The sequence below is a fragment of the Ascaphus truei genome, chromosome 1 (assembly GCF_040206685.1).
Source record: "Ascaphus truei isolate aAscTru1 chromosome 1, aAscTru1.hap1, whole genome shotgun sequence".
NCBI classification, from domain to species: Eukaryota; Metazoa; Chordata; class Amphibia; order Anura; family Ascaphidae; genus Ascaphus; species Ascaphus truei.
In genome coordinates, this window is record NC_134483.1 from 393,522,610 (window position 1) to 393,548,806 (window position 26,197).

General features: G+C 42.7%; 1 protein-coding gene across 7 annotated transcripts in view; it reads left to right on the forward strand.

The window, feature by feature from the left end:
• The window catches only part of TMEM192 (transmembrane protein 192), a 103,932-nt gene that overhangs the window by 72,930 nt on the left and 4,805 nt on the right, over positions 1-26,197 (forward strand). For all 7 annotated transcript variants that reach the window (XM_075612140.1, XM_075612095.1, XM_075612112.1 and 4 more), the window contains one exon: positions 2,666-2,791. In XM_075612140.1, coding sequence (XP_075468255.1) covers positions 2,666-2,791 — 126 coding nt within the window. The remainder of the gene's footprint in view (positions 1-2,665; positions 2,792-26,197) is intronic.

Sequence of the window (26,197 nt, forward strand, 5' to 3'; positions counted from 1 at the left end):
CCTGATTGTACCAGGGCTGCCAGGAGAAGGGTAGAATAGTAGCCATAGGTTACCTGGCTACATAAATATGGTACCTTTTTTCTATCGCAGTGTTTGCTAGGACCAAACTATGTGTGTTTAAAGATAACTAATTGATTGAAAAGTTCATAGGACCTTTTTTGTGTGTGTGTGTGTGTGTGTGTGTGTGTGTCATCTGGTGAGTGAATCAGACAGATTTAGGGATTGCCACTTAAGACATGACAAATGAAAGTGAAATAGAGATATGACTGATTAAAACACAAGCCTTGATTCATCCTGTTATAGAGTGCACAGGGTGTAATTGTTATTTCCACCTTTGGATCCATGTACAGTAACCACTCAAAACATCACACTAGAAAATAGCCAAATACCCTGATAATGTGACTATAAAACATACATGTTCAAAATACCTCCTAATGGAAATTCTGATAACAAATGTATGTGTGCTTTTTTTTGTTTGTTTGTTTGTTTCCCTCCCATACACCGGTCCCGGTTGTGTATATTGATATTCACTTTTACATATTGTTAACTTCCACATATTTTTATGTAATCTGATTCATATAAACCTTCAGGTTTTTTTTGTAGTATTTCAAAGTTTTTATTAATAAATTTTGTGTATACAAGTGTAGCCAGGTTCCCCAGACTGACCCTCACCTCCGTTGTGGTGAGAGAGTCAGGGAAGGTTGCAGGGAGCGCTCTGGTGCACCGGAGGCTCCGCGGCGGCCCGAGCGTCCAGGGCGCCGCCGTTTCTGTATTCACACATGTGCAGTAGTCCCGTAGGCAACGGCGATATCAGAGAGGTCGCGCATGCGCAGCAAGTGGTTGCGCGAGCGCGCGAAGCACTGACCAACCAGAGGAGGTTTACAGTAGGGGACTACAAGTCCCAGGAGCCTCAGCAGGACCAGGTGACGGACGGGAGCCAATAGGGCGAGGAGACTGAGCAGGGAGATGTTAGGAGGTTGCGCAGGGGAGCATGTTGGGCAGAGAAGATCGGGAGGGGGACGAGGAAGGAGCTCAGCGTGTAGAGAGGCAAGTAGCCTCTACCCTAAGCCCGTTTACCCCCAGGCCCAGATAGGCCCTGAGTTAGTCAGTCAGAGTTAATGTAGGGACAGGCCCTAGAATAGGAACCTGTCACGTTAGTGAGTGAAGCTGCTAGAGACACAGAGACTGTCACAGCACCATCCCAGAGGTTTGGGACCAGACCTCTTCAGGCATATCATCAGCCATCCGGGGGGGATCGCCCCGGAAGGTATCACCGGCAGCTCCGCGTCGTCGGATCCTTTGTGAAGTCTGTTTGCGGGCCCGCGCGCAGGAGCGCTCGGCAGGTAACATTCTTTAAGTGCACCAACTATAACATCATTCATACTAGTGGCTGCGCAGTCACACACATACACTCCCCTTGGGGGGGTGGGGGGGTTATGGTGTGGGGTATTGGACACGGTGTGGGAGCACGGTGAAGGGTCGTGTCCTGCGAGACGTGTTAGTTATTGTGTCTCCTTGAAGAGTAACATTTACTGGAATGATATGCATGGTTATGGTTGCCTCTAGTTAAGCTACTGTTTCTTTTATATGCTGTGTGAGTAGTACTGTATAATTGTCCTGTGAGGAACAACTCCCGCTCTGCTGGGAGCCATCACAGGTGGAGGCGCTGCACTTGGTAAGAGATTATCCCTACATATATATATTGCCCCAGGCTCTCCGTGGCAGAGGCTTAGGCCCTGTGAGCCAACAGGTTATACAGCATTGGTAGTTATACTGTATTCAGAAGGAAACAGGGCTACACAAGTAAGATTTTTAACATTATTAGCTGTGGAAAACTAAAATGTCTGCAGCTACAGTGGGTGAGGTGATTCTGTATTTTTATAAGTTTAGGTTGTATACAGACACATGTCACCTTCAAACCAACAGCTACGGCCCATTTTATAATCATTTCTTACATTAGCCCCCCCAATTTTTTTAGATTTAAGTTTTAAAACCTTTGTACCATGTGTTGCATCTAGAAAATCCATCTCCAGACATTACCATGACCAGGGCTTGCAACATAATCTATGTCATTCAAGTACTTTATAAATCAACCGTTCCAATTAGCAGGTGGACATACATAATCTGAGCCATTTAATGCTTTTTTCCCCCCATGCATTTTAAGCTTAATAGGTTTTCAAATGTTGGATAAATGGAAACCTCAGCATGGCGACCTCATATTCTGTCCTGCCATCCCTCCTGTGTCTCCTACTCTCATGCTTTTGTGAGCATTCGTTTGCATGATAAAACGGGGGTGATTATGGTGAAGAGGGAAACGCCAGGTAGACGGCCACCTTTTAATGGAATTTAAGAGAACATGAATCTCATCTCTGGTGTCTGAGGACAATATTAGCGATTTTATGCAAGTGCAGTGTTTCTGGTATTAGTAAGTCGATCTGAAATATAATTTTTCACATGCAAAAGTATGTTGTATTTTTTTTTTTATCTTGTGAACTGAGCAATGGTCTTTGCACTGAAATATTCTTTATTTTATTAGCTTTTTAATTTTTTTTTATTTTTTTGTTAAGACTATCTCTGAAAGTTGAAGTGCCGGGTGTTGTTTTTTTTCCCCCAGAAGCCGTAGTGTGATAACAATCTCCAATCTTTCTCTTTTCCCTTCTCTTAGGCAATGCGGCTGTACTACTGATAATCTCTGCACAGAATTCCTTTGGCAACTGGTATCTCTATGTGATCCTGAGCGTCCTGGGACTGGAGCTGATACTATCTCTGATATTCCTTACAATTTACACAGGTGAGAACTGCTAGCATTGCTCTCCTGGGAAACTCACCTCTTCACAATGGCTTTTTAAACTCCCATATTCCTTACGACATGTCACGATACCTTGCAGACCTATGGGGTGTTTCATTGCAGCCACTTGTTCTCGCTTAACATCTGCACTTTATATTGTTGACTCAGCCAAAAAAAGTCAGCAGGAAATGTTACCAATTGAAAGTACGTCATTAAAGTCGCGATGTTTGCTTGGAATACAAAAAATTGAATAGCGTGAATAAAAGAAAGAATGCAACAGGAATGCGTGTCACTAAAATTCCCCCTGGCCTTTGAAGCGCTGCAGTGAATTGAATTGCTATGAAATGCACCTAAAACAATTTGAAAAATCTGACGAAGTTCTGGTATATGTACATGAGCTACATTTCTACCCCTTTTTTGATGTTGGTTTTTCTTTTGTTTTACATGTCCCCGCCCTTCTTAAAGCCACTGGGTTAAAAAACAATGTTTCTTTATCTCCTGCACTAGGCCAGGCCATTCTTTTACAATCCATGGAATGACAAGTGTTTCCTCTCTCCTGATGATGGTTTTTTCTTTGATGTCCGTTCATGCCCTCTCAGGGATGTTATCTGTAGGGATGAAGATTTTTTTTTTTTTTTTTTAAGCCTCCTTCTACTATTACCTGCTTAGAATATGTCCCTCAGGCTTATTTAAAGGGCCCAGGAGCAAGTTCTTTAAATTGTGATGATGGATACATTGAAATGTTCACCTCATCAAATTCCTATTGCCCTCTTCTTCTCCTATTTTTTGTTTTCTAAACAAGTTCCCACACTCGAGGCCCTAAAAAAGGGGATAGCAAGAAATTGCTACCTCCTTTCCAGCCAAACATTAGGGGCCCACTCTCCAAAATCAGATGTGCTAGTTTTGGAAGAGTTCTGTTCAAGAGTGCACACCACAAGTCTGCATAATGGATCCACTTTCAATTTTAGAACATATTGTTTGAGAATAGGGAATGTTATGGATTCATTTTTAAAACGGACTTGTGTATTCCTCGCAGAAAGTCTAAACTGTGTCTTTCATAGTTATTTAAGCCATCAACTTACTAGCTGTTCAGAGGACACTGACTAACTCGTGTCTGTGTCATCTCAGCGTGTTGGCACATAGGAGCTGATCATTCATTTCATATTAGGCCACGACTTGGTAGGCATGTGGTATTTCCAAAAATATGTATATATATATTTTTTAAGTCTCTTGATGAAAGAAAAGTTGGCTTATATACTGTAGTTTTTAACTTGTTTCCTTTCCTTTTTTATTTTAATTAGTTTGTTCAGGTCAGATGATGTTTGTGGTACATAAAATCAAACGTTGACAACTCTCCAATACAAGCAAATGAGATTTGAAGGATGAGTCAATTTAGATTGTTTTGCCTCTTACAGAAATTGGAACTAATGGAGAAGTAAATGTCAGTTAGGGAATTTTTGTCACAACCATTTAATCCAGGGGTGCACAAACTTTTTTTGCTGCGCTACCCCCCCCCCCCTGCCTGCTCTCCTCTGTTGTTGCGCCCCCCCCCTCCCTTACCTCACGCAGCGTCAAATGATGCCATGGGGTCGTGCGACGTCACATTACCATGGCAACCGTGAGATCACATGAGCCCACAACGTCATTTGACGCCGCATTGTCCTAGTCACGCGTCCTAAAAAGGGCTGAATCTCAGCAAGTAGAGATTACAGAAGCCTCGCACGATCCCCCTAGCATTTAATATAATCTAAATGCCTTGGGGATAAGCGCGGGACCTCTGCAACCCCCAGTTTGCGAAACCGCTGATTTAATCAACAAACAGTAGCGTTGAGGAAATACCTGCAAATTGTATGGCACAGTGACCCTTTCACATTATAACAATAGATTTAACATACAAATTGGCACAGTTTTGTTCCTCCGTCAATGTGAGATACAGCAGTTAACCAGAAAATGAGCAGCTCCTATGTAGGCTCCATAACGCATACCATTTATTGTATGCAAAGATCTTTTTGCCATTAAAACTTGTATTTCTAAATGTATTTGTATATAGTGACCTATTCATAAAATAGAAGTGGTGATTACTTCCCTGTAACATGTTGATCATTTATCACATTAGCCAGTCACTGTAATCCTGCTCGGCTCTCACAGGCAGAAATGGGTACACCTGATTTTAAAAGGTACTGGAATAAGAAAATGGGTACAGTCGGTGTGTGTTATAACCAGGAGAGTGCTTTCCTACTGCATGGGTTTGTTGGTGTTTGAGAGAATTATGAGCAGTAGCCCAAAGCTACATCCAATATGACAAAAATATACAGTGACATGCCTATATATCTCTTGAAAAAAGGGTAATTTTGTTAAACCCAAAGCATTTTTTTGTTGTTGTTTGTTTCAATCTTTTTTCTTTCTTTTTTTTTTTTTGTGTATACAAGGATGTACAAATGTTTACAGTTCATTGTGCTCGGGGGAGTTGAGACAGATTACAGTTATAAGTTTGTGAGATGCACACTACTAATTAACATTTTCCTACTTTGTATTTAAATTCTAATTACATTTAGTAGTTTGACATTTTGTACTGTACGTGAAATGAATGTTTTTCAGCTGAGCCATTGGATTCATGTACCTTGTAACAATTTTGTATTCCTTGTACGAAGCTTAGAATAGACAGAGAGAGATAAGAAAGAAGGAAAAAGGTGTGGGGGGGGGGGGGGGAGTAGGAGGTTGGTATGGTGGTTGAGGAGGGTCCGCTCAAGATAGGTGGGGTAATGGCCAAAGCATTTAAAGCCTGCAAGCCACTTCAAGGCATCACCAAATATTGCAGTTCCTAACACTAACTGATTAAAATTCTTATTTACCTCTATAGTTAGAGGAAGAATGATCGCATTGAATCTGTCACAACCAGCTGCATTTCAAAGAAAGAACTGCTTACTTGGAAAGTGGGGAGGGGCGAGCATAAACCTGGATGTAGGAGAAAAAATAATAATTGCGCCAACCGTGTTTAAGTGAATTCAAGACTTCAGTCCCTCACAGAGTGTAATCCTGCTGCCAGAGTTTCTTAGAGGTGATTCACCAACATCTATATGTAACAGTCACAAAAAAGGGGGGGGATCCTCCGGCGCGTGGTTCCACTTGTGATTCCGGGGCACATGCAAAGTAAAATAAAGAGAGGGACCACAATCAGGGGTGGTTAAGACACAATAATAAACGTATGGAGTTCTATAGGGAACACACTTACATTTGGACAACAAATCTTCAAATGGGGATGGGGAGGACCTCTTGATGATACCTCAAATTAGGGAAGAGAAGGGAAACATAGTATAACACTGTTTATTTAACAAAAAATGTAAAAAGAGATTGAAAACTCACAAACGGCCAACAAATAATGGCATAGAGAGGAGATGTCTCCAGACTCCACAGATCGTCCTCCAGAATATTTGGCTGTCTATGTGGATTCTGTTCCAGCTGGTAAGATGGTAATGCGAGGATGCAGTTAGCAGCAGGGGGGTCTTCCGGGACTCGTGCACAGACCGGATTTCCTCCCGTTTGTCACTCTCCTTGCCACAGCTCCCGCCTTCCGCGCATGCGCTCCGGTTGTAGTGCTGGCCAAACTGGAATTGTGCTCTCACTCTTCTGTACGGTGGCCTGTGATGTCCAAAGTCCGTCAGACGTGTTTCGCAAATTAGCTTCCTCAGTGACGTAGATCCATACGGGGTAACAGCACTATTTATATCCTGCAGACTTTAAATTGTCCAACCATATCCTGCTTCATTACTATTCTCTTTACGTTTATAATTAATAACAGCCCTATTGCGATCCTCAATCTATTTTACGTATTAATGGACACATTAAATACATATGCATAACATTAATGATACTTCTATCATACTTACTTTACACTAAAACAATAATTTACATACTTTATTTAAAATACACATAATTCCACAATGTCTAACTTTATTATAGTGATGCTAAAAATGCTTCCATATGATGAGAATTTTAAAATGTATCAGAGAAGGAAGATTCCTGTTTCAAATAAATGCAGTGACTTCCATCTCCAAATGTAACCCTTTGCGTGCCAGAGTTTGGAGGGAGAAAATCCAAAAAGATTCTCTTTTGGATATTTTCTGAATATAATCACCTCCCTTCCAATCTGCCTTGACTTGTTCTATTCCAAAGAATTTTAAACATGCAGGATTTTTATCGTGTATATTCTTATAGTGATTTGACACGCTGTGTGTTTCTAGGCCATTTATAATATTCCTGATATGTTCTCCTATACGGGTCTTTAGTTTACGTATTGTTCTCCCACGTATTGGAGATTACATCCACACTGCAAGACATAAACTATACCTTTGCTGTTGCATGTGATATGTGACTTAATAGGGTAATCAATTGATGAAACAGAACATCTAAAAGAAATAATTTTTGTGCTTAGTTGTGTGTTATTCTTACAGGCTCTGCAATTCAAACATTTCGTAAAGCCTTTGGAGAGTTTGTCCAACCAGCATTGATTCTGTTTAGGGGGGAGATAACTAGGTACTAGTTTTTGTTTTAAGTTTGGTGCTTTAGAAAAAATCACATCTGCTTTCTCCCCTATAATTTCTTTTAGCCATTGATTTTGTTTTAAAATATGCCAATGTTTTTTTAAAATACCTTTGATTTGATTTGACTGGGTACTAAAAGTCGTAATAAAAGGAATACATTTTTTCTCAATCTGGTTCTCTGTTTTCTTTTTATTATATGTTAACATATCTGTTCTATTGAGCTCTCCTACTTTTTTGATTGCTGTTTCTATTGTCTTTACTTTATATTCTTTCTCCAAAAATCTCTCTTTCATTGGTGCAATCTGTCTCTCATAGTCTTAGAAGACTATGTCTTAGAAGACTGCATGTTTAAAATTCTTTGGAATAGAACAAGTCAAGGCAGATTGGAGGGGAGGTGATTATATTCAGAAAATATCCAAAAGAGAATCTTTTTGGATTCTCTCCCTCCAAACTCTGGCACCCAAAGGGTTAAATTTGGAGATGGAAGTAACTGCATTTATTTGAAACAGGAATCTTCCTTCTCTGATACATTTTAAAATTCTCATCATATGGAAGCATTTTTAGCATCACTATAATAAAGTTAGACATTGTGGAATTATGTGTATTTTAAATAAAGTATGTAAATTATTGTTTTAGTGTAAAGTAAGTATGATAGAAGTATCATTAATGTTATGCATATGTATTTAATGTGTCCATTAATATGTAACATAGATTGAGGATCGCAATAGGGCTCTTATTAATTATACACGTAAAGAGAATAGTAATGAAGCAGGATATGGTTGGACAATTTAAAGTCTGCAGGATATAAATAGAGCTGTTACCCCGTATGGATCTACGTCACTGAGGAAGCTAATTTGCGAAACGCGTCTGACGGACTTTGGACATCACAGGCCACCGTACAGAAGAGTGAGAGCACAATTCCAGTTTGGTCAGCACTACGACCGGAGCGCATGCGCATGCGCGGAAGGCGGGAGCTGTGGCAAGGAGAGTGACAAACGAGAGGAAATCCGGTCTGTGCACGAGTCCCGGAAGACCCCCCTGCTGCTAACTGCATCCTCGCATTACCATCTTACCCGCTGGAACAGAATCCACATAGACAGGCAAATATTCTGGAGTACGATCTGTGGAGTCTGGAGACACCTCCTCTCTATGCCATTATTTGTTGGCCGTTTGTGAGTTTTCAATCTCTTTTTACATTTTTTGTTAAATAAACAGTGTTATACTATGTTTCCCTTCTCTTCCCTAATTTGAGGTATCATCAAGAGGTCATCCCCATCCCCATTTGAAGATTTGTTGTCCAAATGTAAGTGTGTTCCCTATAGAACGCCATACGTTTATTATTGTGTCTTAACCACCCCTGATTGTGGTCCCTCTCTTTATTTTACTTTGCATGTGCCCCGGAATCACAAGTGGAACCACGCGCCGGAAGATCCCCCCCCCCTTTTTTATAAACCTGGATGTGACTGCAGGGACCCCTGCTGTGTTAATCCGGTGGGCCATTAAGAATCTCACAGAAATGTTGAGGCATTTACTGTGAGACTGCCCCAGAATTTCCACATGAATGTACTCACAAGTGGTATTTTCTACTTTTGTATAAGAAAAAAGCTGCTTCATAATTTTGCTCCCTAGTGTAATAACGGAGTTTTTTTTTATTTTTTTGTCTTCACTTCTTTGATACCTCCTGTTGCTCATCTTTATGTTGACATCACAGGTTTCAATTCCCTCTCCTTTTTTTTTTTTTTTTTGAAACAGCAAAGTAGAATTCTGTGTGTGCTTAAAATTGGAGAGATAAAAGATGTACATTTTACTTTTCATCAAATGTGTTGACTGTGTGTGGCATGATTTTGATAGATTAAGGAAGTTAACAGTCTTCTGTTATATGAACGAATCTGTCCCTTGGTAACGCTGGAAAATTACGAGCTTAATGAGACATAAAGTGAATGCAAACAGAGCAGATAATTCTAATGCCACAAATGACATTTTATACAGTGAGCTATTATGTGTAGAATAGTAACTGGAGGCACACACGCCTTCTAGATAGGCATATATTCATTGCAGTGTTGCAGAAATTAGTGTGTGTGTGTGTGTGTGTGTGTTAAAGTGAAATTGTATAAAAACACACATTCACTTCCAGTGTATTTAAGTGCCTGTGGTCCAAGAATGGTTGGGCAATACCAAAAAAGAAATCGCAATAACGATATGAAGTCGTGAATTGTGACAAAACTATTTATCGTAATAAATATCTATTCAATAGGAAGATTAACCTTTTACATTAATGTTTAAAAATAAATTATTTCGAATCATACCTTTAACATTAATTAAAAGTGAAATGTGTTTTAAAATGTCTAAATGTTCTTATTTCTGCCAATCATTGAACATCAGAGATGGGGAAAGGATGAGATTTAAATTAACGGAGCAAACCTATCCTTAAGGGCAGTGATTCCCAATCAGGGTTCCGTGGAGTGGTCCCAGGGGTTCCGCCTAGCCATCTGCACTCACTGTGCGTCCCGTGACGGCTATCCCCGTTTCTCCCCTGGCTCTCCCCCTCACTCCCCTTCACCCCAGGGGCCGGTCACAGGACTGTGGGAGCCCGCTCTAGAAGTGCGGCACTACAACTGCCTGCTGCTAGCTAGATCGAGCGTGCTTTCCTGCCTGCTCTAGCCCGCTGCTCATCTTTCCCGCCGTCACCTCCTGCTCACTGCCTCCTGCCGCTGCCTCCTGCCCACCGCCTCCTGCCCGCCGCAGCTTCCTGGCCGCTGCCCGAGGTAGGCATATGGGGGAGGGGGAGGGAGAAGTGAGATACAGGAGGTGGGGAGGAAGATGTGAGATGCAGGGTGGTGGGTATATGAGGATGATGATGATGGGTACTGGGGGAGATATGAGGGTGATGATTTTACCTGTGCGGCCCAACTTTTAAAAATGTATTTGGGCATAGTGGGTTTTTTAAAATGTATTGGGGTGGCGGAGGTTTTTTTTAAATGTATTGGGGCGGCGGGGGTCTTTTCAATATATATTGGGGCGGCATGGGTCTTTTTAATTATTGGCGGGGGCCTTTTTAATATGTATTGGCGAGGAGCTTTTTTTTATTATGTACGGTATTGCGGGGTGGGGATATGTATTTAGGTGGGTGGGTTTTTTTGGTATGTATTTTGTGGGGGGGATTGAGTGAGAGTGGGGTAATTGATGGAAGGTATGGCTGAGTGAGAGGAGAGAGGGCTGAAGGGAGTGAGGAAAAGAGGGAGTGAGACTCGGGAGAAATACATGTGAGGTGGGGGAGAGTGAGTGAGATGGAGAGAGATATACATGGGTAGAGGGTGGGAAATAGAGGGGGCTCGTGAGGTGTAAAATTTAACTGATAGGGGTTCCCCGAGATTTTTTCGAAACATTACACGGGTTCCTCCAAACAAAAACGGTTGTAAATTACTGCTCTAGGGAAAGAGGGTGCTGCTGCTATTCTTGCGGGATGCAGAGGGATTCCTCTTACTTTGGCAGATCTGCGTTCTATGAGGCTGCCACATCTTAAACTGCATGTCACGAACTGTGACAAAAACGTAATAGGCACCACAGTTTTCTGACTGTAATATCTCTATATTAAAAACATTTAATATTGACTCATCGTCTTTATTTTTTTATTTTTACAATTGCGATACTAGTTAATATTGCCCAATTCCAACTCCAGGCCCAGGTTATGTCTAGGATGTTAGAATGTGACATTTGAGACCTCACTCCTGGAACCTGTACAGTTGTGTGAAAAAGAAAGTACACACTCTTTGAATTCCATGGTTTTACATATCAGGACATAATAACAATCATCTGTTCCTTAGCAGGTCTTAAAATTAGGTAAATACAACCTCAGATGAACAACAACACATGACATATTACACCGTGTCATGATTTATTTAACAAAAATAAAGCCAAAATGGAGAAGCCATATGTAAAAAACTAAGTACACCTTTACTGTTTCCATAGGAATTAAGATGCTAAGTAGCAGACAGGTGCTGTTAATCAAATGCCCTAGATTAATTGATCATCAGCAAGTGTGACCACCTCTATAAAAGCCGAAGTTTTAGCAGCTTGCTGGTCTGGAGCATTCAGGTGTGTGTTAACACAATGCCAAGGAGGAAAGACATCAGCAATGATCTTAGAGAAGCAATTGTTGCTGCCCATCAATCTGGGAAGGGTTATAAGGCCATTTCCAAACAATTTAAAGTCCATCATTCTACAGTGAGAAAGATTATTCAAAAGTGTAAAACATTCAAGACAATTGCCAATGTTCCCAGGAGTGGACGTCCCAGCAAATTCACCCCATGCTCAGAGAAATTGCAAAAAACCCAAGAGTTACATCTCAGACTCTACAGGCCTTAGTTAGCATGTTAAATGTTAAAGTTCATGACAGTACAATTAGAAAAAGACTGAACAAGTATGGTTTGTTTGGAAGGGTTGCCAGGAGAAAGCCTCTTCTCTCTAAAAAGAACATGGCAGCACGGCTTAGGTTTGCAAAGTTGCATCTGAACAAACCACAAGACTTCTGGAACAATGTCCTTTGGACAGGCGAGACCAAAGTGGAGATGTTTGGCCATAATGCACAGCACCGCGTTTGTCGAAAACCAAACAAAGCATATCAGCACAAACACCTCATACCAACTGTCAAGCACGGTGGTGGAGGGGTGATGATTTGGGCTTGTTTTGCAGCCACAGGACCTGGGAACCTTGCAGTCATTGAGTCAACCATGAACTCCTCTGTATACCAAAGTATTCTAGAGTCAAATGTGAGGCCATCTGTCCGACAGCTAAAGCTTGGCCGAAATTGGGTCATGCAACAGGACAATGATCCCAAGCACACCAGAAAATCTACAACAGAATGGTTGAAAAAGAAAAGAATCAAAGTGTTGCAATGGCCCAGTCAAAGTCCAGACCTCAACCCGATTGAAATGCTGTGGCTGGACCTTAAAAGAGCTGTGCATAAACAAATGCCCATAAACCTCAATGAACTGAAGCAACGTTGTAAAGAAGAGTGGCCAAAATTCCTCCACAATGATGTGAGAGACTGATGAAGTAATCGTTTTCTGCATGACTTTAAGTTATTGCTGCTAAAGGTGGTTCTAAAAGCTATTGAATCATAAGGTGTATTTAGTTTTTCACACATGGCTTCTCCATTTTGGCTTTATTTTTGTTAAATAAATCATGACACGGTGTATTATGTTGTGTTGTTGTTCATCTGAGGTTGTATTTACCCAATTTTAAGACCTGCTAAGGAACAGATGATATTATTATGTCCGTAAAAACATAGACTTCAATGAGGTTTGTGGGCATCTTGCAACCTCACCATGGGATTCTCCCAGTTTTGGCAGGAACCACTTTCAGACCTCATCATCTCTGTTTTCTCCAATTTCATGCTGTTATCCCCGCATGCAGCAATAGGACTGTAGTTGAGCACACATGGCAGTTATCCTATAGGGGGTTCTTGTCCTGAACCAGAGATCCAAACCGGACCAAACTCCATGTGCGCTTAATAGAACTTAGTAGTTGAGCACACGCAGCGGTGTCCTCTAGGGGGTTCTGGTCCCGGACCAGAGATCCACACTGGACCTAACTCCGCGCGCACTCTTTTGATGCAGTGTTTTTGAGGCACTTCTCAACCCTGGAACAGTGAAATAAAGGAAGTACACACTGTCGTTTGCCTCTAGGGGGTTCTGGTCAGATCCACACCGGGCCTAACACCAGGTGCACTTGGCTGATACTATGGTTGTCAAGCACATCTCTGCCTTAGAACCTGCTGATGGACACGGCTCTGATACAGTGTTTTTCAACTTCTCAGATACAGCGAGTGTCCCACTTTGTAGCAAATGTCTCTGATACAGTGCTTTTCAGGCACCACTCATATAAGCAGCGGTGAGTTTGCACTCTTGAGCTGGACACTACCCCAGGCATATCCTGCTTGCAAACAGTTGGGAATATCTGGCTTGGATACAGTGAATGCCGCCATTCACTTCACTTCTCCTATAGCATATATACCATTCCTTTTACGCTGTCCCTGTTGATTTCTCAGTAGTGCCTCCAAAAGTAGCAGCATTGCGCCCTCCCTCCCCCCCCCCCACTAAGGGAGATCTGCTTTTCTCGTATATGTATGACATGTTACCGGTGTGATGGTGTATACCTGTTGGCTCACAGTAGACTGTGTGCTCCACAGATTGTATAGGGAGGTTTGACAAGACAGGTTCTTAGCTCAGATCTTCCAGTGCAGCGCCTCCATTTTGCATCAGGGTTCCTGCTGGGGACAGGAGTTCTCCCCACAAGCCCTCCTCTCCATAAACACACATAGACAGGTGATAATACAACCGGTGTTTATTGAGATGTTCACAGCCACTCCATTCTCCTCCATCTGCCCTGGATTAGACCCAATGGGCTTGAGGCCTCAAGAGCCCATCCTTAACCCCCTAATCCCCCCCCTGATGGGGCAAAGTGGAATAGCTCCCACTCCACAGAGGGAGGGGACAGAAAAACCACAATTTAATGTAGTGCCAGATTTTATACCTGGGGAGGGGTTTGTAACCCTGCCCCATAACAGGGCAGGTCCAGGTACTGAAAGGCATCACACCACTAACATGTGATCCAATCAGTACCCTCCCAGGCATGATACTCCAAACTGTACCAGGATATGGTAACATTGTATCCATCCAGGCTGCAACTTGCAAGCTAGGCCCTGTGCAGGAGTTTAACCCCAACACTGCCTGATTCTATCTGGACTTATAATGTTAGGGCCAAAGAGAAGGGTATAGCCAGGGGCACTAGGCTACACGGGAGTGGTAACTGTTACATCTGTATCCTTCTATACTTTTTCTTAAATATAAAGTTAGTACATTTTCAATTTTTGACTGTTCTTACAGTAAATAACCCTTTCCTTAGCTGCTGATCTCAAACATTCTCATCTTAAGAGATGGCCCCATACTGTCTCTGGGATGAGAAGTAATTTGTAGTGAACTTGAATATATTTACACATACCATATAAAGCCTCATCTCTAGAGCGAGGAATGATCCAAGACACATCAGTCACCCAGATTTTATCCCTTAACCCTTTTAGTGGCATGGTTCCTAAGGCACTCTCAAATGGGACCACTTCTCTGAAGTGATCATTCCGTCACTCATAATGGAACAGTAGTAGATGACTTCCTGCACGATCGCGTTTAACAACTCCATCTCCCCAACAAAAAGGAGCAATTATATTATTTCATGGCTACAACGTCATAAGATACCTGGGGTGCCTCACCCCATGAAGTAGTAACTACATGCTTAGGACTGTTATATAGTGTGTGTGCGGCCGTGCACGCGCGCCTGTGCGAAGGCACGTGCACGTGCCGCACACGTGTGTGTGTGTGTGTGTGTTAAAATAAATAAATAAAACCTGAAATAATTTTTTTAATACGTTGTACATACATATACATACTGTATACACTCATATACTTACATTTTCAGCGGCGGTAGCGGCGCGATTTCTTTCTTTTTTCTTCTTTCCCCCTGTCGGCCGGTTCTACACTCCTTGCCGTGCGCGCGCGCGCCATTATAGAAGGCTGACTGACGTCAGCCAACTAAAATTCCGCGCCCGGCACTATAGAACGGGCTTTAGGCACCCAAAGAGCTAAAGCATCAGTCCTGCCAAAGTAACCTACCTCTTCCTTCCTTTTTTTTTTTTATTTATATTTTTTTATTTACAGCATTGGAACCAGTGGGTGCTCAAGTGGTGACTGTTATTTTTAGTTTTCTGGACCCATCTCCCACTATCCAATGCTACAAAACAAAATGCTATCAGTACACCGTGGTTCCTTTTAGGAGGCTGTAACAGTGGTTTTTTTTTTTAATTTTATTTAGTGCCACTGATTTGTAATTTACTACTGCATCAGATTCACCTGCTGCCAAGTCGTGGTCCACTTGTAAATGAGAGAGACAATAAGCGTTTGTGTCAACATATTCAGCTGAAAACTTGTTGTTTGCCCAGAGTTTTACCTTGTCTCTAGCATGAGTTCAATGTGTTTCTCTCGTACAACCTGTGCCTCAGGCTATGTGTTTCCCGTCAGTTGTTCTTTCATCCCTACTTGAATTCCACATCCGGAATGTGCTCCCTTAATAACATTCTGTACTTTCCTTGTACACTCAACCTGGATACATTCTCCAAATGATGATCCCTTTTATTTTCTGTTAAACTGGCAGTGAAGTGTTTACACTAATGCTTCCTAAGTGATTGTGACATGGGTTGTGCCTGTATTTCGAAGGCCAGCAATGCCATTAGGATGACGAAGAGCAATGAAAATGTTCTAACATTTCAAATGGGCCTTCAATTTTTTCCTATTCATGTGTGTCTCTATCGGTCTAAATACACTAAGCTATAAACCTGTGAGGCAATGTAAGGCATTCAATTCTGATTTGTTTTGATGACTTAACTAAATATTCTCTGCATTCTCCTTAACCCTTTGCATTCTGTATAGACATAGCTACTACGTCATGGGGTCTGGGACTCAATTTAAGGGATTTCATCTGGGTAATGTATACATATATATTTTTTTTTATCCATATCTGACACCTATAAAATATTTGTAATTCTATTTTTGAAAGTTAGTCTTGAGATTTCCTCTGGCTTCTCCCTTTTGTGTGATCAGTGCGTTCTTGTACAGCCGGAGTCCCTGCTCCCCACTATTCCACCACTTTATAGGTTCTCGGATAAGGGTAAAGAAAACCCTTACAAACTCTTCCCTATTCACAGATCACCAAGAAATTCAGCTTGTAACAACCTTTCCAAATAAATGAAAGAGGTTAAACCTTTGCTGTTCGCATGGTTAGATTTGTTTACGGAAGGCAGTTGTTCGACTATTAAAATTATGTTTTCTGTCCGATTGTGTGAGATTGCACCATTTACAGTACATGTCTTCTCAATGCAAATGATTTAAAAAATAATTAAATAAAAACTTACGTACAAATGGTCTAATGATGCAAGGAAAAGGGACATTTGTGCCTGTTCTAACGTGCATGCATTTGTGTCCTAATATTTAAGGGAAACCTATGAATTGGAAAAATTGGGTCATAGATGCATTTTTAATATATTTGAAGATGCCGGTTAGCTCGATGGTGGTTTGAAATTTTACATTTGAAAACAAGTTCCAGCAGCTGGAGAAAAATTGCAGTTTGGAATATATTTTATTAGATCAACAAAGTCCACATACTGTAGGTCCCTTTATTATCTATTTGGGTTGGAAGAAGCAATTTATGATGTTTTTGAAATCTCAACCATACCGTATTTCTAAGGAATATTCACTCCGATTCCCTTTTATGATATTAATATAATTTATGGTGTCTACATTTTTGAACTATGTAGTTGGTGCTATGTAGCACAGTAGTAATACAATTGAGTACCGGCATTCAATTGCACTATGAGCAATAATAATTGTGATATGCACTATAATAATGCAATAGCTTTTTTCTTCATAATATTTGTGTGCTTTTTCATGCAGTGCTGACAGGTTAAACAACACTTTATTTTTTTATTTTTAGCAAATGTGCAGGCTTGTTATCCAAGGTTAGGGGCTGGCAAAGGGCATCAATTTGTTTTATGCCACTTTAAGCACAGTACAATAGTACACTTCTTCCTGTGTATTTGGAAAAGGGACTACAGTAATCTAGTAGCGCGCTTGTACAATGCCATCAATGTATGTAATTGGTTTATTTAATAAAGGCTAGAACAGCCTGAAACAGATAGGCGTAGTTGGTATCAGTAGAGTGGCACTTAATCGGATATCGCTATCGTCTTCATACATACTGCAGGCCCGGGCTTGTGGTCTAACTTGTGACGTATTTTCCATTATCTCTACATCTTGGAACCTCTACTGAGCCACTCATTTTATTAACGTTTAGGTTCTGGTGGATAACTTATTCTGCAGCAATGTAAGGTGGTTAAATAGTAGCTCATCATTGTTATGTTTATGACCCCTTTTATTTCATCCTCATTTTATTTGTTTGTGTTTATCCTTGAAGTTCTGTGGTTTTACTTTGATGTCCTCTCTTTTGGCAGTGTGTGTTTTTTTTTTTTTAACTGTTGAGTAGCCTTGAGTTTTTGCTTTGTTTTTGTGATTTTGCAAGTGAAAACCGTCCAAGGTACAGTCAGTTTCTGAATTCTATACAATCCCTGACATCAAAGTCTCTTATTACACTTTCCTTACACCCTTGGCACTCAAAGGGAGAAGGATCGATTGTGCTTTTTCTGTGTCCTGATCTATGTCCTCCTACTTTTTACTGGACAAATAACCCGCTAAGTAGTTGGCCTTTGAAATTTATAGTGTTTGAAGTTGAGCCTCAATCCCCAAATCTTGCTGTGCTGGAATAAAAAATGTGTTTGAAATTAGGCGCTTCACACCTGTTTCAAGATAAGAAGCCTCACATAAAAGCCAACATGCAGTATGTACGTTTGAGCTGCACAGCAAATTGAGGATTAAACAGAAACAGATTAAAAAATCTGATTGAGAATACCCCACATTGTGTCCTAATACGTGTATCAAGCTACAAGCCCTCTGTTAATGACTGGAGTACACTGGATAATGCTCTTTGAAACCAAGATAAAAAAAAGATAATTTTTGTTGTTGTTTCCAATTAGATGGATTAGGTTTCAGGATTGCACATGTTGATGGATAACAAAGAGTTTTTTTGGAGCCTCTGTTGACATTTTGGCTTTTATAATCTGTTGTGTAAATTTGCCTATTGCTCTTTCCGTCTCTCTTCATCTCCTTATCAAATATAAAGTGAAAATGTCTCCTCTCTCGAGTAGAAATATCAGTGCCTGCTACAAAACTATGTGTATGTTAGACAGCTGGATTCCTTTGCCTGGGTCCATGGTGAGCGTTCTTGACCGTGAGCATGACACCCGTGTTTTAGCTGCAGCGATTTGTGGCCTGGGTAGATAAGATGGGGAGGCGTGTCGGGGGCGTGGCCTTCACGTCACGGAGCTGGTTCGACCTCATTGGGCGAACCGCTCACGTGACCTGGCCATCCCACCGCAGAATCCAATTTATCTGATTCTGCACTCCCCATTGCACTGGCGTGTGGTCTATAGCCGACTTAAGGCATTCTGATCGCTCCGCGTGGTCTCGCCGACTGCGCGGAGGAGTGCACGTGCGGCGCGATCACATTGCCTTAAGGCAATGATCGCGGCTATAGACGGACATCATGCTGACGCGTGCGTTGTGCGCAGAATCAAATACATTTTGATTCCGCGGCGTGACGGCCAGGTCTCGTGAGCGGTTCACCCTAGGAGGGCAAACCAGCTCCGTGAAGTCACGGCCACGCCCCCCGACACGCCTCCCCATCTTATTTACCCAGGTCACAAATCGCTGCAGCTTAAACGCAGGTGACGTCACACTCGTGAGCGTGCGCGCGCTTACCATGGCCTAAGTCTAATTTGCTGAAGCTTCAAATGAGATCTTATTGGCCAAGAACATAAGCTTGTGCAGGTACGGCTATGATACCATTCTACCTTGGCTCCCTTCCACTCAAAAAATTCACCACTTCTGATGTGTGCAGCAGCTACTGTGCAGGCATACCCCAGTTTAAAGACACTCACTTTAAGTACACTCGCGAGTGAGGACATATTTTCAATAGCATCATACCCCTGTGTCCGTACGCTCGTTTCGCGAGTACGGACACTTATTCTGCCCTACAGACCGCCGTAATACTGACGCACTGATTCCCCTCGCCCAATAGGCAAACGGCAGATCGCGCATGCGCCTGTCAGCACGTCCTGAACAGTAATACCGGCTCCCTAGCTGTACCGAAGCATTGATAAGTGGGGAAAAAAGGGTAGTGCTTCACTTTAAGTACCTTTTCGTTTTACATACATGCTCTGGACCCGTTGCATAAGTTAATGTGGGGTATGCCTGTACTTTAAGCTCTGATATACATGATCCCAGTGTTATAACGATCATTTAGGTTCCTTTCTAGACTTTGCTATTGAGAGAAAGTTAATTGCTATTTTATTCTGCTTGTGGTCCTGAATAAAGTGCTACATATCATTTTGAATTGTCACAATTTTATTACACTGCGGCAGCGGTTTTGAACATTTTTTTTTTTTTGGTTAAGGAACCATAGGATTGTAAAATTCTGGGGAAACCCAATCCTCTCTCTCTTTCCCTCGTCCCCCCCCCCCCCATTTGTCTCTCCCTTGCCCCGATTGTCCGTCTCTCTCTTTCTCCCCCCCCTGCCCCTTACTCCCCTCCCTCCCCTTACTCCCCCCACCCCTCCCCTTACTCCCCCCCTCCCTTACTCCCTCAAGCTATCTCTTCCCCCCCTATATTCTCTTTTTCCCTCCCATTATGCTCTTTCTCCCTCCCCTTATGCTCTTTCTCCCCTCCCTATGCTCTTTCTCCCTCCCCTATGCTCTTTCTCCCTCCCCTATGCTCTTTCTCCCTCCCCTATGCTCTTTCTCCCTCCCCTATGCTCTTTCTCCCTCCCCTATGCTCTTTCTCCCTGCCCTTATGCTCTTTCTCCCTCCCCTTATGCTCTTTTACCTCCCCTTATGCTATTTTTCCCTCCCCTTATGCTCTTTTTCCCTCCCCTTATGCTCTTTCTCCCTCCCCTTATGCTCTTTCTCCCTCCCCTTATGCTCTTTCTCCCTCCCTTATGCTCTTTCTCCCCCCTTCCGCTCTCTCTCCTCCTTATGCTCACCCCCATCCTCTCCCCCTTACGCTCTCTTCCCTCCTCACACTCTCCCCCTCTCTCTTCCCCCTTACATTTTCCACCCTCTTTCTTGCCCCCTCACACTCCTCTTCTCCCTCCCCTCACACTCGTCTTCTCCCTCCCCTCACACTCGTCTTCTCTTCTCCCTCCCTTCACACTCCTCTTCTCTTCTCCCTCCCCTCACACTCCTCTTCTCCCTCCCCTCACACTCGTCTTCTCTTCTCCCTCCCTTCACACTCCTCTTCTCTTCTCCCTCCCCTCACACTCCTCTTCTCCCTCCCCTCACACTCGTCTTCTCTTCTCCCTCCCTTCACACTCCTCTTCTCTTCTCCCTCCCCTCACACTCCTCTTCTCCCTCCCCTCACACTCGTCTTCTCTTCTCCCTCCCTTCACACTCCTCTTCTCTTCTCCCTCCCCTCACACTCCTCTTCTCCCTCCCCTCACACTCCTCTTCTCTTCTCCCTCCCCTCAGACTCCTCTTCTCTTCTCCCTCCCCTCAGACTCCTCTTCTCTTCTCCCTCCCCTCACACTCCTCTTCTCTTCTCCCTCCCCTCACACTCCTCTTCTCTTCTCCCTCCCCTCACACTCCTCTTCTCTTCTCCCTCCCCTCACACTCCTCTTCTCTTCTCCCTCCCCTCACACTCCTCTTCTCTTCTCCCTCCCCTCACACTCTTTCCCCCCCTCGTGTGTGTGTGTGTTTGCGCACCCACACCTCTTTGAGTCTGCTGTGCTGCGTCAGTCCGCTCCCTCCTCCTGTCACCTGGAAGTTGACCGTGGCTTAACACGCCTACAGGAGCAGGGAGAAGAAAGATCTCAGTGACCGAGTGGCTGCTGAGCTCGGGAACCGCCGGGTCACTGCTGCGTGGGGTGCGCCGGGCCTGGGACAGCTGAGAGAATTGTCCCAGCTCTCCCTCTCTGGCGGCCGCAGAACCCTGCGTCAAATTAATCTCCATTCGCTTTTATTTGCAGTCATAATATTATACAATGGAATAGCAGGGATTAGAAGGGAATGGAGATGTTATGAGCCCGCAGTGTCTTGTAGATTATAAAGGAAAATAAAACAAAAGGATTACATTTGCTTTTGCTGCTGGGGCTGCCTTAACGTTAATCAAAAGCTTAGAGTATTAATGACCGAGCAATCAATTTGTATCTTTTTGATCTCCATAATTAGTGCAGTTAGTGCTTACTAAACCTCTTTTGGCTCATAAATGTGTTTGAAATCACCCCTGGGTGATTGTTCAGCCAAAAGTTGTACTGTACATAAATCAAACGGAGACAGTGATATACAGGCATACCCCGCATTAACGTACGCAATGGGACCAGAGCATGTATGTAAAGCGGAAATGTACTTAAAGTGAAGCACTACCTTTTTCCCACTTACCGATGCATGTACTGTACTGCAATCTTCACATATGTGCATAACTGATGTAAATAACGCATTTGTAACAGGCTCTATAGTCTCCCCGCTTGCGCACAGCTTCGGTGCAGGTAGGGAGCCAGTATTGCTGTTCAGGACGTGCTGACAGGCGCATGCGTGAGCTGACATTTGCCTATTGGGCGATATGTACTTACTCGCGAGTGTACTTAAAGTGAGTGTCCTTAAACCGGGGTATGCCTGTACCCAGGTCACACGTGCAGTAGCTGTTATTCAGTCTCAAACTAAGCCCAATTCAGAGGTCAATTTTTTAAATTATATTTATGATCACCCCTATCTAGATAGAATTGACACACTTTTTAAATCTGTTGTGTGGCACATTTTGGTTTATAACTTTAATTCAGAAGTACAAAAATATTATTCTGTTGTATTTTTTTTTTATGCAAGGCCAAATACATGACATGTTACACCCTCTGAAATCTACAAATCTACTCTTCTTTTTTTTTTCTTTCTTTTTTTTTTTTAAGAGCAGCAATCCACCAGAAGCCTATACAGTATGAGTTACTTATATAATGTTAGTAGCTTGTACGGCTCTTAAAAAAATAAATTAAAAAATGTAGTGTTAAAAATCAGGATTTGTATGAATCTGTAGGCGTCTGAGGATACCATGGTAAACTTAAAGCTGCACATGACTCCAGCGCTGCTGACCGAGAGGGCGAGCTGGGACAAGTACGCCCCTACAGATGCAGTCTTGCCTATCTAGCAGCTCCCGCGGGCAAGGGATGGAGCAGTGGGGAAAGCGCGGGCCCTCCGCGGGACAGTCCATAGCCGGCTGTAATGGCTCATTGGGATTAACACAGCGAGTGTCCCGGCGTCTGAATGGGACTCGTGCTGTGTGAATCCTACCGGGCTGCACCTGTCTGTAAGAGGCACACACTAAGAGTGAGGCTGAATCAGTCACTCTACCTGCGCGCCTCTAACAGGCGATTGCGCGGCTTTAATTTTAATAACAAAGTATTGAAGTAGGGGGTCTCTGGAGCTGCATCAGATTAATTTCAGGTCTGGGGACCCCCTGCTTCCCGAGTTACTGGCCCCGTTATGGCGTGCCGGTATCCCCGCCATGTTTAAATTGTGCTGTATCATGGCCCACGTGACCGGGACATTTTAAACAATGCAGGGGGATACCGGCACCCCATATCGGGCACGTAACTCAGGAAGGAAAGGGTCCCGGGGGCTGAAATTAAAGTGGTTCAGCTCCGGAGACCCCCTGCTTTAACACTGTGTTATTAAAATAAAAGCAGCTTCATTACCTGAGCCGTTAGCTGCTAAGGCAACGAAGGGGTTAAGCCACAGTACCTGGTTTATTAGGGGTAGAGGCGGTGGGTGAAGAGGGTAGTTGCCCCAGGCTGTGTGGTTAGGCCTATCGGGAAGGTTGTGAGAGTGGTTAACCCCTTAATTACCTTAGCGGTAGTAAACTCTATGGTAATGAAAGGGTTAACCCCTCCCACTACCCACCGAAAGGCCTAACCACCCACCCTAGGGCAATTTCCCCCTTCACCCACCCTCTCTACCCCCAATAAATATTACAATACAATACAAACACCAATACAATACATTGAACTCTCCCCACACCACCACAACAAATACATACAGTACAGTAATGGGAAAAATCCCTATTATTCAGATCTGGATAATAGCACATTTGTCTATTTAAAAGTAAAACATAACCAAAACATTAACCAGCCAGCATATAGTTAACGAAAGTTGTACTTACCCCTGCCAGGATGAATTGTATTATAATGTTTATTGTGGGTGAAGGGGGTTGTTGCCCCAGGGTGGGTGGTTAGGCCTCTTGGGTGGGTAGTGGCAAAAAGAGATCTCATATAGCACAGTTACTACTACTAAGGTAATGAAGGGGTTAACCCCTCCCGCAACCTTCCCGGCCTGACCACCCACCCTGGGGCAACTACCCTCTTGACCCATCCTGTCTACCCCCAATAAACCAGGTACTATGTCTTAACCCCTTCATTGCCCTAGCAGCTAGCCGGTAAGGTAATTAAGCTGCTTTTATTTTAATAACACAGTATTGAAGCAGGGGGTCTCCGGAACTGAACCGCATTAATTTTAGCCTCAGGACCCCCTTCTCCCCGAGTTACAAGCCCGGTATGGGGTGCCGATTCGCCTGTTAGTGCGCGTCTCTTACAGGCAGGTGCAGCCCGGTAGGATTCACACAGCGCAAGTCCCATTCAGATGCAAGAACCCCTGCTGTGTTAATCCCGATGGGCCATTAAATCCCTGTACTTGCACAATGCACACACAGATTAAAATAAAACTGACCAGAAGTGGATTTCGTGAGGAGGGCGACCGACCCTAGGACTACATCGGTATTCCCTAGCTAGGTACGATTCAGCCTCCCCCTCCTCCAGTACCAATACTCCAGCGCCCTGGGGGCCCCGGAAAAGCTGTCGTCGGGCCTGCTGGGCAAAGAAATGGTATAGGAAATGGCAAGAAGAGATCTCGAATAGCACAGGGAAAAAAATACATGCAAAGGAAATGGTGCTGGTTCTGTGATCTAAAGGTGCTTGTAATTAATTGTTTGGTATATTTACTTAACTGGAAATATATACAATAAGATGAGTTGGGCTTTGAGACATTGCAGGACTTGGGGGAGGAATGGCTCAGTAAAGACACTGACTGGCACTGAGTTTGCAGCAGGGGAACCTGGTTCAATTCCTAGCGTCAGCTCCTTGTGACCTTGGGCAAGTCACTTTATCTCCCTGTGCCTCAGGCACCAAAAACATAGATTGTAAGCTCCACTGGGCAGGACCTGTGCCTGCAAAATGTCTCTGTAAAGCGCTACGTAAAACTAGCAGAGCTATGCAAGAACATGCTATTATTATTATTATTATTATTAAACAGCTCTTGGTTTTAAAATAAGGAAAGATGATGTGCCCAAGTCATGTGACGTTTACAACTACAGATAATTTTGTCAAATTTTGGTCTTATTTCTGAGCCATACTGTATGTGAATTTTATGAGCACACAGGGGGCGGGGGAGGAAATCACTGATCATTTAAAAGAAAACCCAAACTAGAAGAGTTTTGGCAAAAACAAAACTCATTTCTTTCAAACCAAAACCACACTCTAGTGAAAGTACTCGCCCCTAGAACACCATGCATAAAGGCAGCACGTCCTGTGGATGCAGAATATATATGAGAATGTAAATAACAGGCAATCCGACACAATGCACAAATATAGACTTTTATTGTAATATAATTGGCATATCAGGCTGATGGCTGATCTCACTGGTCCTCTGGGAGTAAAAATATTCTTAAAGTTTATTTTAGGCATGAAAAAAAAATGCTGTTGTATTAACTTCCTTGTGTTTAACATAGCTCAAATACTACATTACGTAGGATATCTATGATTAAACATGGTACAATAGGCACATAGATCTTGATACAGTATGTGACACAAATGACTAATAATCACAGGTTTCATACCTATGGAAGGTAATACCATGTAGCAATGTACCTGTACTATAGGAGGACCATTATGACCTATTTCCATTTTTAGCTAAAAAGGACGTCTACTATACGTGATATTAAAGCAGTGTAATTTAGCTCAAAACAATGGCTTCAATAACACAGTATGTATGCATGGTCCTCACTACAATGGCTGTTATTGCCAGATGTCTCATTAATGGGGCTCAAGGTTGCTTTATAGATGAACCTTCTAACTGAGGTTATTACATTTTCTTTTATGAGCCACTAAATAAACATTTTGCCAAACTCCCAGGCCTGGTTTATGGCAGCCCTATGTTTTTGTTTTTTCCCCCCAAGGATACATCTGAAGTACCCAGCACCTCTCTTCTAATATCTAATGTACAATAAGGGAGGTGGGAACGGACCACCAACAACTGATCTGATGGTGACCTGTGTGATTACTTTACAACCTGCTGTTTGATATGCGTGTGCTTCTGTGCGAGAGCCATTGTGACTCGCACTGTTAAAGTCATATACCCTGTTCCCAAACAGGCAGGTGGTCTAGGGGAACAATGGGCAGAAACCTTGCTTTCCTCACAAAGAAGGACAAAGAGAAGAGTTAATGGTCCATTATATATGGGTAATATATTAGTCTTAGTCTTGAGCAACACTTCCCATAGATTAGGCCTGTACTGTTTTGGTTTTCTGTAAAGAGATACCAGTTAAATAAAATAAACTTTTTACCCCAAATATGAGTTTAATATAATTTACTTGCCACATATTTTGATAGCTACTAGATATATATCTGGGTGTCTTGAGAAATTCCCCAGAGAAAGTACTTTTGTTTATACTTTTAATTTCAGCCAGGGTCTCTCCTGGTTTGTCTGCGCTAAGCAGCTTCTGAACCTGTGATGTCACAGGGCAAGACAAGATGCCACAGAGTTCTTAGCCTGGATATTACTAAAATATATCAAATTAGGTGTTATTACACCAATATTGAATTTACTGTAAATCTTTATAACATGGGGAAGACACTTTAATTTTAAAACTATATAAAATATAGTCCAATGGATAAATTGATAACTGTTGTGGTTATCAGTAGTGATAAAAAAGCCATGAGTTGTCCTTGTTCCCCCAAAGTAATATGTACTGTAATAAGTCATTACGAGAGACATAGAGAAACGGAGACCAATACCTATTTAATAGAGTATCCGTTGACTTGTATTCCTCCCCAAATTCTCATCTATACAACACACGGGGGTACATCCACTGAATTGTGTAACATTAAAAGAGTTGCG